Raw genomic sequence first — 14,586 nt, 5'->3', positions numbered from 1 at the left:
CTTAAATTCATGTTACAAGACAGAGAACAATTGAGAGTTTGATTCTAGCAAATTGAAGAGGTGTTTTTTTCTTTAAAAAAAAAGTTAATTAAACACTGGAGTACAGCTTTGAAAATCTGGTCCTACACCTTTTAGATCAGCCTAGTTAGAAAACTGAAAATAACCTCTTAAACAAGATATTATTCCCCAATGGAGATTATCCTGCTAAGATTTGAATCAGTACATTTTACATTCCCTCTAGTATTAGTTACATACAATTGTATATAGATTTATACAGATCCTCTAGATTTTCAAAACTAAAGAGTGAGGCAAATACAATGTGCATTACATACGCTGACCAAACAATTAGAGAATAAGAAATTAGGAAATCCCATGTCATGTGATGTGTCATGCGATCCTGTAGTCCTATATAAACTGTGTGAGAGCTGTGTGCAGCTATTCAGTAACAATCATGAGAAAGCAGAAGGATCTCTAACTTAATGATTAAAAAAATGACTTGTCCCACAACGCAGAAGCTGCATTAAGCATCATGTCCATTAAAACAGTCTCCCCGGTTCTTGAATGGCAACCCTTGCGGAAAATCTTGTTGGAAGCAAGTCTAGATGGATTGAACCCGCAGGTGTGTGCAACATATTGTTACGAAACAACAGATGTGCTGCAGTGGCACCAATCCCAAAAACCCACAACACTGGAGAAGACACAGCTGTTTCCAGATGGGCACTAGTACTCATTGCTGGCTTCTGTAGCCCTGTAAAAGGTCCTATCTCTCTTTTAATATGTAGTAGGCATCGACATAAATGCACACTGAGGTTTATCCTGACCCTGGTAGCTGTGTGGGACAGTATAATTAGATTTGTGAACATAAGAATAACGAGGTGTCTCAGAAGTGAAAGGTAGCAATTGATTTTCTCTCCCTCTCTCTTTCCATACCTCCCTCTGTTGTTCAGGTTATGTTGTTTCTATCATGGGACGCAGACGACAGTTGCCTCATATCGGAGCACAAGACTACACCATTCGCACCCAGGCAGAGAGGCAGGCAGTCAACTTTGTGGTGCAAGGTACAGTAAATAAAAAAATAAAATAAACCATTTCTAACTGTGATCATAATCCAGCTGCCCTACACATTCGTTTCTGACTTGTGATCCCTTTTGCTTTGCAGTCAATAACTTTTTCTCTCTCTTCACATGTACCATATTATTCATGTGTATTATCATGCTCTCTGTCTGTGCTGACCAATTAATAGGTCCGTAATCTCACTCATCCCTTATCGTGTATGTTTTTTTGGACTCCTTGTTCCTTGAACTTAAGCAGCTTACAAGTACATATCTATGGTTTGGATTTGAATCATGGTAACTGGATGCATTGAAAGCAAGTACCTGTTATTTATGTTTGATAACAGCACATGGTGAAAAATCTCCATGCTAATTAGATTTTAGTACACTACGTATAATCCATTCCAGTTTCTTTTTTCTGCAAGCATTGATTCATAGGAGAGCAGTGCAGCCTGACAATGGCTAGAGTCGAGAAAAAACGTATAGATATAGATATAGATATATAGATATAGATATATAGATAGATGGGCTTCAGTGAGTTACAGGAAAATAATTTTATCTGGGGTTATTGTGACGTCATAAACTACGAGACCAAAGGTCAGGTAATTTATAAACTGTCACAGAAACCCGAGATGGAATTGTTTTCCTGTAACTCACTGAAGAGGCCCATCTATTATTATTTATAATACATGGATACCTTTGTGATGCTAATATTAAAGAAGATGAGGTTCAGCAGTACAATTCGTTTTTTTTCAGCGTAGCATTTCAGTGCTGTACAGAAGTTCTGTGTTGTTATCCGTTTCTCTGCGATATGAATGTACCAGCTTTACATTTTTTTTTTTTTTTTTATATATGTTTAACATATTCTAATTTTGTTGATCATTAATGAACATTTCACTGTGTTTGTTGTTGAGTGATTGAAAATGAGACATTTTGTGTTTGAATTGAAAGTGATGGTCTCGAGTCGAATGGGTCAAAGTTCAAGTACATTTTCTTCTAGAGGAATTATCTCTTTTTGACATCACTACTGTGGTATTAAGCCTTTTTTTTTTAGAATGGCTCAGGATGCAATTATAGCCTTCATCCACTATATGAGAAAATGTATAAAATTAAAGATTCAGCTTTATAATAAAACATAACATAACATTCATAAAATGAAATTAGTATTTTGCTTCCATTACAGCGCCTCTTTTTTCTGTACTTTAAACCACTTCCTGGCATCTTTCCGGGGACGTTTTTGCCCATTCTTCAGCACATACAGCTTTTGAGTTCTGCAGTCAACTTTTGTTTCCTTTTTGCAACAGCAGCCTTCAAGTTAATCCACGACATCTCGACGGGATTCAAGGCTGGGGATGAGATGGCCAATCCATAACTGTAATCTTCCTTTTTTCAGAAATTCCTTTGTAGACTTTGCAGAATGCTTAGGGTCATTATACTGCTGGTTAACAAATGTATTGATATTTTGCAGCATACCATCACACAACCCCCACCATGTTTAACACTAGGCATGAGTTACTTATCTTTAAATTCTTCCTCCAAATATTCTGTTTCTTTCTTGGTGAAAAAAGTTATATTTTGAATTTGTCTGATCATAAAATTTGGTTGAAAAAATCATCAGCCGCCTTCAAGTATTCCACAACGTGAAGCATTGTCTGTTTCTGCCCACATGAGCAGAGTCGGCTGTCTACGAGGCCCCAGTCATAAAGAAACGCTGCACACCGACCGTGACCAGTACGATAGCGATTGAGTAAAGTCCAATCTTGGCGTGGCAGGTCGAAGCCAGGCGGGCGGTCTTTTGGGTCAGCAATGAGGAATTGGTTGCGAGTGTCGCTCTGGAACCACTCCTCTTGCCACTGGGTTGTTGATGACCAATCAGGGTCAGGAAGTGACAGCCAGACTGGACGTCTAGATTCCAGACGCACCTTTGGTGGATAGAGGATAAAGTCATGCAATGGTAGTGCCGGGTTATCCTGGATCTTGTTGACAATTTTGACCACTGCTTCCTTGCGCCGAATGTGTGGAGGTGTGATGTTGCTCAGCACCGGTAGCCACTGGACCAGAGTTGAGCGAAAAGTGCCGGAGATGGTCCGCATTGCAGAGTTCAGCTGAGTGTCAATTTTCTGCGACACCAGACTGGGGCACAGTACTCAGCTGTTGAGTAGCAGAGAGCAAGGGCTGTGGACTGGAGGACCGGTGTTCGTGCTCCCCATGATATGCCGGCCAACATACTCAGTTGTTTAATGCGCAGACTTTCGCGGCTGTCTTTATCAGGTGGTCGTGGAATGTCAGTGAACGATCCAGGGTAACACCGAGGTAAATTGGGCTGTGATCGCACTTAAGCCATTTACCATCTAGGACTACATTCAGTTCCCGTGAAGCACTTGCATTGTGCAGATGAAAAACTGCTGAGACAGTTTTTGTGATGCTTGGTTGGTGTCGCCACTTTTTGCAGTAGTCGGATAAGATTGCCATATCGATGTTGAGACGCTCTTCAAGTTCTTCGAAAGCTTGGGCTTGAGTGGCACAGAAGATGTCGTCCGCATACATGAACTTGCTGGATCTTGTAAGAGAAAGGTCCGAGACATACACATTGAAGAGAGTGGGTGCGCTGAACAGATCCTTGTGGGAGACCATTCTGCTGAATCCGCCACCTGCTCACTTCTTCACCCATGTGTACGTGTATCCTCCGGTCTCGCAGCAGGAACTCCACGACATCTGGAACCCAAGCTGGCAAGGATTTTGCCAGCTTTAACAAGAGGCCTGTGCGCCAGACAGTGTCGTACGCTGCAGTTAAATCCAGGAAAACTGCACCGGTTTTAAACTTCCGCTGGAAGCCGTTTTCGATGAAGGTAGCTAGAGCCAGGACTTGATCACATGTACTTCTTCCTGCTCTGAAACCTGCTTGTTCAATGGGGAGGATCCGCTCAACGTTTGGGGTGGTGCGTTTAAGGATCACCTGCTCTAGGACCTTGTAGCATACTGAAAGTAATGATATAGTTCTGTAACTTGCTGCGAAGCGAGGGTCCTTACCTGGTTTCAGGATAGCGATGACTTTTGAGCATCGCCAAACTCGTGGCATGTGGTGCTCTGACAGGACACACGTTAGAAACCCAGTCAGCCATGACCTTACCCGTGGTCCTAAATGCTTCAGGAATTCTGGGGGGATGTTGTCATAGCCCATGGCGGTTCCAGATTTCATTCTGTTCAGAGCTTCTGCCAATTCAGCAGGTGTGACTGGATTAACTGTGACCTGACCACTATTCCTTCAGTGGAGTTGGCGCCACTCATCTCACTAAGTGGCCACCTGGTTTGCCATCACTCCTGGGCGGCTACATGAAGGAGGTTTCTGGGATGCACCAAGTTGGCGGATCAAGTTCCATGCCTTCCTGCTTGAGTGGGTGAAATCGAGGTTACTTGTCGATTCCTCCCAGCGCGCTATTCTGGCTGCATCCAATGATTCCAACAATTGGTCTGCAATCTCTGGGTCTCCTGAATCTTCGTACTTTTTCAACAGAGCCTCACATTCATCGTCCAGGCATGGGATGTACACCGGTCTTCGGCCTCTTGGAACTGATGAAGTTGCTGATTTGAAGATTGCTTGACGGAAGCGGTTGTACGCCTCTTCAACCGGAATGATGAAAAGTGGAATCGTTGGAATGCTGCGGTCGACTATCTCACTAAACTTCTCCCAGTCTGCCTTTCTGAAGTTCCAATGAAGCTTGTTTGAGCTGCGGATTGTTGGTAGGCGCAGACCAATAAGTATCAGTGATGGTCTGTGCTGGGAATGTGGAAAGTCACTGAGGATCGTTCTGGCAATAGGTTGGGAACGACCATTCATAGTGCTTGCCCAACGTTAGTCCGGTGAGTAGTCTTTGGACCAGCGGGCTGAGTGGAAGGAACCTGGTTGTTTTGGGTCGTATGACAGGATAATGTCATTTCTGGAGGCCGAAGTAACAAGGCTGTCACCGTCATTGGATACATCCTCATATCCCCAGTCTGAATGGTGGCTGTTGAAATCCCCCACGTAGACTGTCCCAGTTGGCACTCGGAGGCTTGAAAACATTAGCAATTTTAAAACCTCCGACTTCGATGACGTCGCAAAAAGTGGTCGACGAAATGAACCGAGCATCGGCGATGTCGCTGCGGACCTACATTGACAGCCGTGCTTCGGGTGGGTTGCATGACACAGCAGGTCAAAGCAGTCAATGGCATAGCGACCTGCCTCTTCAACCGCAATGTGCGTTTCTTGTAGACAGACAATGTCAATCTTGAGCTGATGGGCAAGACTGCTGATCAGTGTGAGCTTGGCTGGTGATAAGCCTTCGACGTTGAGTTGAAAAACTTGGAGTGCGAATCCAACGGCTTGAAAGTCGGAGGATGCTGCCATGTCGTGGCTTGCATGTCGCAAATGACCGGGATCCATGAAAAACTGATTCTCCTTTTCTGCTTGGTTGTATCACTGCCATTTGGAAATTGTTGCTGTACTCTTTAGTTTTAACCATTAGGGCTGTCAATCGATTGGTTAATTTATGGGCATTAGTTGATTCATTGGTAGATTAATCTGTGTGTCAGGGGTGAAAAATGAGTTGAATCAGCTGGCTCGACTCCCCTTTATATATTTCACTGGGTATATCTAAATATATGCTTCACTGGGTATATCTCATGAGAGAATGTAGTAGGCAGTTAGTTTCCCAGCTAGAGTAGGTTTCTGCCGCACTGCATTAAAGGCTGTTTACCGATTACTGTGAGTCTTTGAGAGTCTACTGTTAACTTGTGAGTTCAGCCACTTCTTTATTTCTTTTGATTTAGAAGATTTCCACTACATCAGCATGACAACAGTCTGGATTGAGCCAAGTAGGGTACTTCTCTGGGGTCTTCAAGTGGGCACCTTCCATCCTCTGTTTCGTAGACTAGGTCACGACACCTCAAGAGGGCTCGACAGCGATTCTGGCGTCCCAGCCTCACCCCCCCTTCATCCCCCACTCAACTCAGCCCAGCTTACTTATGAGTACATCAGCGTTGCTTTCTTTCTATTATGCTTGAGATCCCCATCCAGAATCTTTCCGTCTCAACCACAGCCAGTTGCTGCTCCTTTCTGCTGCTTCAGATAAGTTCTTTACTGTGCGACGGAACTCTTGGCCACTGAACCCAACATCTCTGAGAAACCGGGTTGTAGAGTGTGCTACAAATCCTCTACAACCAACCGCCACTGGGTAAACCTGGACTCTACATCCTCGCTGTTCCGCTTCAGCAGCTAGTTGAGTATAATGAAGTTTCTTCCACTCATATGCCTCATCCACAGCATCCTCCCATGGCACTGTTAACTCTACCAGATGAACAAGGCGTGCTGATCCAGACCACAAGACAATGTCTGGTCGAAGGTTAGTGGTGGCAAAAATAAGCCATTCAACTCCAAACCTCTCGCTTCCATATGCGTAGATGATGTCCCCATATTTATCCAGCTTATTTTCAACTGTTCCACTTAACCTTTCCAACGTAAAACAGAGATCTGTGATTACTGTGTCCCACGCAGTTTTCTCACAAGCTCTTGGCCATTTAACTCCAGGCTTGTACCCGTTGAGGTTCTTTTCTTTCTTACGCTGGTTCGTCTGACCGGGTTCGCAAGGATCATTAGGTTCATCACTAGTTGTATCCACGCAGGTCATCCTCACGTCTATGACAGGGGTGCTGATATCCTGTGAACTGTGGTTTGTTAACTTTCGCTGGATTTAATTCGACTGACTTGTCTGACTTTGTCAGTACTGATCAATGCGAGGCCCTTGTCCCTTCTCCATTAAGCATTTCATTCTCCCTTGATGAATCTTCAAATCCCTTGATGAATCTTCAAACCCCTGACCGTTGTCGACCTTGCTCCAGCCGCAGACACAAACCTGGTGTTCCATGTCTTTCCTAACTGCAGATCTTGAACTAGTCTTTTGTGAAGTACTCTCCATTCTCATATCCGTTTCCTTTCCGTCGTTAACCATGTTATCCAACATTGAGTCATCCTCCGCCCCCAATCTCACAGACTCTAGGGGTGCTTTTCTCTTTAATTTCTTAGAAACCTTGGGCGGGTGTGTCCAGCGCCCTGTTTACCTTTAAAAACATAGAGCTGGATACTGCCGACCAGGGTAGCTAACCCTTGCCAGCACCAATGAGGTCTCTTTCCTCCTGTCAGCTGTCTCTCTATGCTGTCACAAGGTTTTTCACTTGTTGCCAAAGAATTATAAAACAGAATAAAAAAAAAAAAAAAAAAAAAAAAAAAAAAAGCAACATTATCGCTAGTCACCTCTCTACATGTTATATACAGGTTGTGCATTACGTCCATGTTTCGCAGTGTACTTAGGTAGTTCTATTCTATGCAGAATACGATTCTTCTCAAGGCAGCTCAGTCATGTGCATTATATTCAATATGTTAGCAGGCCCAATACAACAGGCAATGTTTTGGAGACAAGGTTGTATTTTAATAAGCTGTTCCATGTCGGGTAGGAAGGGATCAGGAATAGATGCATATGGCACACCGGATCCTTATGTTGCAAAGATAGGGTAACAGGGTCCCTAAAAAAATAATCTGGAGAAGTTACAGGATAGACCCGGTGGATGAGGGAAGATGGTATCCAGAGATTCACACACTGGTCATCCAAAGTGTGTTGGTTTTGAGTCTGCTTCTATAGCATGATAAACACTGATCTCTACTAGCTAAGTTATTTGTAGAATGACTGGATGTCTATGGTATCAGTTTCGTAAAAGGCTGGTAAATGTTTCTCTTTGTTTTTCAGGATCAGCAGCCGATCTGTGTAAAATAGCAATGATTAGGATCTTTACTTTAGTTGCCTCCTCCTCCACTCTCACAGCAAGGTAATTCTTGGAAAGTGACCTGGGACATTCCTTTTAATGTATTTATTTATTATTTTATCCTGTGCATCTCCCTTTAAGAAATTGAAAATCAATTTACACTACAAGGGAATCTCAGTGGGAGTTACAAATATGTAAACATCCAACATAACAAAGTTATTTAATAATTTCTAATAAAATTATGCATTCATTTTGTTTAGTCCTATAGATTCTGCTGTAGAGACTGTGCTTGCTGTGCACTCATTTTCCCTTAAAACCTCTTAACAAATCTCTGTGATCATTCAGTGTTCATTTTAAACTCTCAAGCCTAAGTGTTTAATATGAATATTGAGTGATCGCAAGACAATTCAATGAACAACATTGTGAAAGCCTCTCCATTAAAATAATCTATATTTGAGGTAGAGGTCTGTTTCGGCAAGACCTGTGTGTAATGTAAGCCATGGCCTAATTGGACTCTTGATTTGAGCAAGGCACGAAATACATGATTGGTGTGTTCAGAATTGAATGATTAGCGAGCTTAAAGAGTAAGTAGCAGGGTTCTGAAAAATATAGCGTTATATGTCCCCACGTGTTGCTACAACTGTTTAAATAACGTACTTTTAATTTTTCTTTTTATTGTTAACATTCTGACAACTTTTTACACTTTAACTTTAAAGTCTGTTTCAAAATGCCCGCTTTAGCGCAATGGGGTTTGAGCTGTATCCTTTAAATCACTGCAGGAAGTGCGATTAAAAAAAATATAACAAGTGCTCTGGTTTTTCTGTTCCATACCACATCATGGATCATTATTCCTGTTTGAAAATGTGGTCAATAATCCTCACACTGTCAGTGCACCAGAGCAGATATTTTGAAAAGAGCATTGAAACAGACTTTAAAGTTGTAAGTGTAAAATGTTGTCAGGATGTTAACAATGAAAAGAAAAATTATAGGTATGCTATTTAAACAGTTGTAGCAACTCACAGGGACGTGTAACACTATTTTTAGGAACCCTGCTACTTACTCTTTAAATAATCTGCGGGAAGAATTGTGTTTATTTATCAAGAACAAAGTGAAGTTTGACACCACTTGAGCTTTTAATTGCACTGAGTATTACCCATTTCAATTTTTAAAGCATTTCAAGCAGTTACTGTATCATGAAATAAAGTAAAACTTTTCTTCATAATATAGGAAACAAACCTGCAAGCCTGCACCCCTTTTTTCCCCATTGTCTTTGGTGCACACTAGGGAAGAGCTCATAGAACATACTGAGTAAGCTTGCCCCAAGGGAGAGTGCTTTCAAAAACCTTCGAAGTGGGTTTGTGTCTGTACAATCGCACGCTGTCAAGTGTGTTATTGTGTTTTTGAAATTGACTACAACATTTTAAATAATAGTGTGATGTGGCTACTGAGACCAGGAGCTGTGCTGTGGTACCAAGACCATTTTGGCCAACCAGGGAGTTTTGCATAGACTCTGTTTTCAGTATTGCGGATATAGCTCAGTGCACATATGATGTGTTTTTTTTTTTTTTTTTTTAATATAGTACCTTTCATGTGAAAATACCCCTGGGCACTTACATCACAGCAGTGAAATATAAAGCTGCCAAATGCCTGCCTTTAAAAATCTCATTATATTATTTATCTTTTTAATTATTTACTGATTCAGCCGCAACAAATATTCTCATTTTGAAAGGGTTCAAGTGGTTCCTGTGTATGTGCTTTTATATCTTGCTTTGAAATAAACGTGTGTTGAATTTGATGCTGCCATATTTACATGTAGCAGGAGTCACGCTGTAAAATACAGCAAACTAAAGAAGGTTAAATCATAGTTCAGAGTCTGCACCAAGCTAGTGTGAAACAGCAAACTAGAGGGTTAAATCATAGTTCAGAGTCTGCGGCTACACCAAGCCATTAATCCCTACACTATATATCATTTCTACTTATCTTTCAAAGACTGGCAAACACGAACTTCCAGTCAGAAAATAGCCTGATAGGTGATGTTTTGTTTTTTTATTTTTTTTAAGTGCCTTGTTAAAATGACTTTTTTCCCAGTTCAGTGAACTTTTTATTTTTAACAAACAGCAGATGCATAAGCTAAAATGGTTATGCTGGTAATAGCACACGATGTAGCCTTTAACCTTTGCTCCCCTTGCATAATGAGATTGAGGAACATTTTCCCCAATATGTAGCATACGTTATTGGGAGTGTCGTATTGTTGGGGTATTTGGGTATGTCGCACATACATTTTTATATGTATCTTGTGAACATGAAAGTTTGTTTGTTGTTGGCTTTTCTTTAGTAAAGCAACGGTATTAATTCATCAAATCCATTTCATCCCTAAGACAACATGACCAGTACTGAGGAACAAGTATGGAGCAATGAAACTTGATAGGTTGACCTTTAGGAAGAGGATGGTGTGGTTAGCACTTTGTGTCATAGGAAGTGATGTCATAGCATACCAATACAGTAAGTGCTCAACATACCTGGTCTGATCATAATTTGTAAAACAGAAGGAAATTCTTCACCAGCGTTTCAAATTCTGTGTAAATTTAATTATCTAATTAATAAATCCTAATGTGGTATAAGAATATTTTATGGGCAGCTGTCACATAACTCACAAAATAATTTTTAAACATTTTCAAAGTATAAGCGAGGTGGTGTGCTGACAGAAGATGTCCTTGTCTTGCTACGTTTGATGAGGACTGGTTAAAAGAATTCATTATCATGTGCAGACCCTCTCCCTCCTATTCCCTGATACACATTTCATCCAGGACTGGTCTGTGAATAATAATTGGGCATTCCAAATTGGAGAGAAAACTAAATTGGTTCAGAAATAATAAACACGAAGAAACACTCAAACACAAACATATCACAAGTCCAAAGTGAGTGCTCTATGTGCACGTGTTGAAATACTGTTATCGTGCACAGTGGTGAAGTGAAATCCGGGTTTGGTGCTGACTTCTAGCAACAGCTCCCGGTTAGTTTAGCCGTCTACAAACACAATAATCACTTGACAGACAAAACAACACGAAACACTCATGGTAACTTTATTATCCTTCAGTGAAACCTCTGGAACCATAACAAAGGAACAGATCGCTTGGCCACATCCTGATATAGCCTCAATCACGCCCCCTTCAGTAGCAAGGCCAATCACTTCCTCCAGTCTGACTGCATTAAGGCTATGACTTCTTGTATTGTGACTCCACCCCCTTTTCTGGATGGTGACTTCCAACTTTCCCTGGAATGAATTGCCAACCCATCCAGTCTGGGGCACACTGTTCCTGTTATACAGCACCCTCACAGGTTGGGAGGGAGATTTATGACTTGGATTCACTCGCTCTCTGTCACGGGGAAATGGGGTTTTTCTTTATCATATGCACAAATTAAAATGTTTATTTTCCAGATGATTATTATTGATTATACTCAATATCTTGTTGTTCTGTGATAATGATTCAAAGAACCGAGTAACCTATTTTTTACTTTAATTTACATGTGCCCTTATAGGAAGGAACTTTGGGGCACTACATTGTCAGTATGATGCCAGTACTAGTGGATGTTAATTATAACAACAATGAAAATATAATGAAAGGGTAGGCTATTTTAACTTGCAGAACAAAACATGGTGAAAGAAACTCAATTCTTGTTTTACTGTTTTTTTCTTTCATGCTGTTGTCTTGGGGTAATTAAGTTTTAGTGAACCAGAACTTACAGTATGGTAAATTATTATTTACTGACACACTGTTTGACAGGGCATTAAATTCCATTTAATCTGCATCTCAATAACATTCAATCTGCTCAAACATTCTGTCTCTTAGTTTGTCCGCAATCTTTTCACCCATGGCTCAGAGGCAGTCATCCGTTAGCAATATATATATATTATATATATATATATATATATATATATATATATATATTAAATTATATATATATATATAGTTATTTTATGATATTTTGGAAAGTTATTGGTATTGAAAAATAAGAAAGTAATTCTAACAGTGTGATAGTTATAGGTAAGAATGGCTGGCAGAGCCTTGTTTAAACAAGGGATATGTTTTCTCTGCCTTTCAAAGCGGATTGGGACGGCATTTCATATGCTCTGTGTCCATGTGACGGATATGTTTCATGAAAATCTGTGCGGTAATTTTTAAATTACAGAATCACAAAACATTCTGTTTGATAAATTAGTCAGAGGGGGTTTTTTTTGCGCTAATATAACTCAAAAATGACTGTGTGTTTGAGCACCCTGTCTGCCAGGCGGATAGTAGTCCTTGACTAGGAGTGCCTTTTTTTGGAACAGAAAATTGCTGAAGTGTTTAGTGAGTTATTTAAATTTTTTGTATGTGATTTAGCCCAGCGTTTTGTTTACATGTTGAAATCCCTAGTTAATGGAGTTACAAGTATCAGGGAGATCCTGTTGTTCACGAGCATTAGGCTTTTATCTTGTTTATATTAAGTGATGAAATGGTTGAATTGATTGTATGGAAATGTGCCGTTCTCCTCCTAATAACACAATTTAAATCATTGTACATTTTTAAACAAGATTTAAATACATTTTTTAATATATTCATGTTGTTATTAATAATCAATCAGATAGCTAGCCTAATATAAATGTAACAAAAGTATTTGTGTTTTTAAAAATTCTTAAAAATAGATAACAGCCTAATAATACTAATAGCTTGTTTATGTATAAGAAGTCTGTATGATTTGTCTCATTTCAATTATCTCACTACTACGCAACCCCTAACTAAAGGGACATGGTAAATTACATGTAAATTAGAAAGTGAGGCTACTGTCTCCTGCACACGACTTACTATCACATGATCACGAGATATTGTAGTTAGTCGTGCGCACGAGATAGTAGCCTCCCATTTAAATTTTTACACTGTGTACCTTTAGGGGTGCCGTACATCACTATGTCACACATACATCTAATTTATTTTCCATCATATCAAGCACATGTTTTTGTGTCCTTCATAAACAAAACCAAAATCGAAAATAAAAAAGAAAGAAAAAGGCTGAAATGGTTATGACAGGAAAAGTACACAATAAATAACGTGTCTCACTCCAGATTTGTTAATATTCCAACTATTCCAATTAGCTTTTTTAATTCACATACAATTCTATGACAACATGAAAACAACCATGGTTGTTCTGGTTTTAGACCTTCCTTCCCAATGGTTGACTACATATGTTTTCTGAAGTAAACCCACCTACTGTACCATTTAAGCAGTGTGTGCTGGAAAGCCTTGTCAGAACATGGGTCAGGTAAGGGCACAGTGGTGGCCTTACCTGACAATTTACCACCATTTTCAGAATTGACAACTCCTACCGTTAAGTAAAACGTAGTTTGTGTTTAATAATACTATCAGTCATAGTGGCTGCAATATGAGCCTCAAACTGTTGACTTCAAACTGTGCACCACTAACATGAAGTCACCCACCACCCCCTTTCAACATTTCCCATGGTGAAAGTGGACTGTAGTAATCAATGCCCTTTCATTTTAATTTCTTAATGTTTTTTTAACAAAAATAATTAACCATTTTCACCATGGGTTTGCACTAGTAACACATTCTTTAATGAAAACACACAAATACATACGAGTTCCACGTCAACACCAAAAGTAAGCTGTTTATTAAAAAATACAAGTTTTCAGTCGTTGTCATTGTAACAGGCAGTGCTGGGTGATACGCTGCCGTTACAGATTCTGTCCCCTGTCGGTGAGATGAGATGAGGATAAAAGCTCTATAACCACAAATGCAGATGAGCCCGGCTCTCTTTCATTGTGTTTTAGATGCTCGCTTGCAGTGCGAGAGGCCGTCTGTTTGCACCCAGCCTCCGCCCTATTACATTGGTGCCGTGACTCAGTCCTCATAGATTGACTGAAGCCGATCGCAGAGGGTAAAGTGGGTTAGAATTTAATGGGCAGTATGTGATACACTGCCATTATGGATTCTGTCCCCCAGTTTTGCCCAGAATATTTGCTCAAGAAACTGAAATTAATTATTTGCCCTGGTTTTCACCCAGTTTCTGTAATACACAGTTAAATTCCCAGGAAATTTTAAACAAAATAAAAAACTATAATTAAGGGCCTTGGTTGTAAAGCATGATGAAAGTCAGGTGAAGGGCAAGCATGCACATGGATTAGGGAGTTGTTAACATGTAGAAAACAGAAAGTACTTATTAAAGGAGAAACCTCATACTGGAACAAGGTAACCAGTGGAGTACCACAGGGATAATCTACATTAATGACTTAGATACTGTTATAATAAGCAAACTTGTTAAATTTGCAGACGACACAAAAATAGGAGTGGCAAACACTGTTGCATCAGCAAAGGTCATTCAAAATGATCTAGACAGCATTCAGAATTGGGCAGGCACATGGCAAATGACATTTAATAGAGCAAAATGTAAGGTACTGCACGCAGGCAATACAAATGTGCATTATAAATATCATATGGGAGATATGATATCAATTGAAGAAGGTATCTATGAAAAAGACCTAGGAGTTTATGTTGACTCAGAAGTGTCTGCATCTAGACAATGTGGGGAAGCTATAAAAAAAGGCCAGCAAGATGCCCAGATATATAGTAAAAAGCGTTGAATTTAAATCGAGGGAAGTAGTGTTAAAATTTTACAATGCATTAGTAAGACCTCATCTAGAATATTGTGTTCAGTTCTGGTCACCTCGCTACAAAAAGGAAAT

General features: G+C 40.2%; 1 protein-coding gene across 1 annotated transcript in view; it reads left to right on the top strand.

Moving 5' to 3' along the window:
• Positions 1-14,586, top strand: part of LOC121330813 (DNA polymerase nu-like) — a 98,017-nt gene that overhangs the window by 73,345 nt on the left and 10,086 nt on the right. Inside the window, exons 14-15 of the mRNA XM_041277635.1 lie at positions 948-1,058; positions 7,832-7,910. Of these exons, the coding sequence (XP_041133569.1) occupies positions 948-1,058; positions 7,832-7,910 (190 nt within the window). The remainder of the gene's footprint in view (positions 1-947; positions 1,059-7,831; positions 7,911-14,586) is intronic.

This window comes from Polyodon spathula, chromosome 2, assembly GCF_017654505.1.
Source record: "Polyodon spathula isolate WHYD16114869_AA chromosome 2, ASM1765450v1, whole genome shotgun sequence".
In the NCBI taxonomy this organism is placed as follows: domain Eukaryota; kingdom Metazoa; phylum Chordata; class Actinopteri; order Acipenseriformes; family Polyodontidae; genus Polyodon; species Polyodon spathula.
This window is presented reverse-complemented; position numbering and strand designations above follow the sequence as displayed.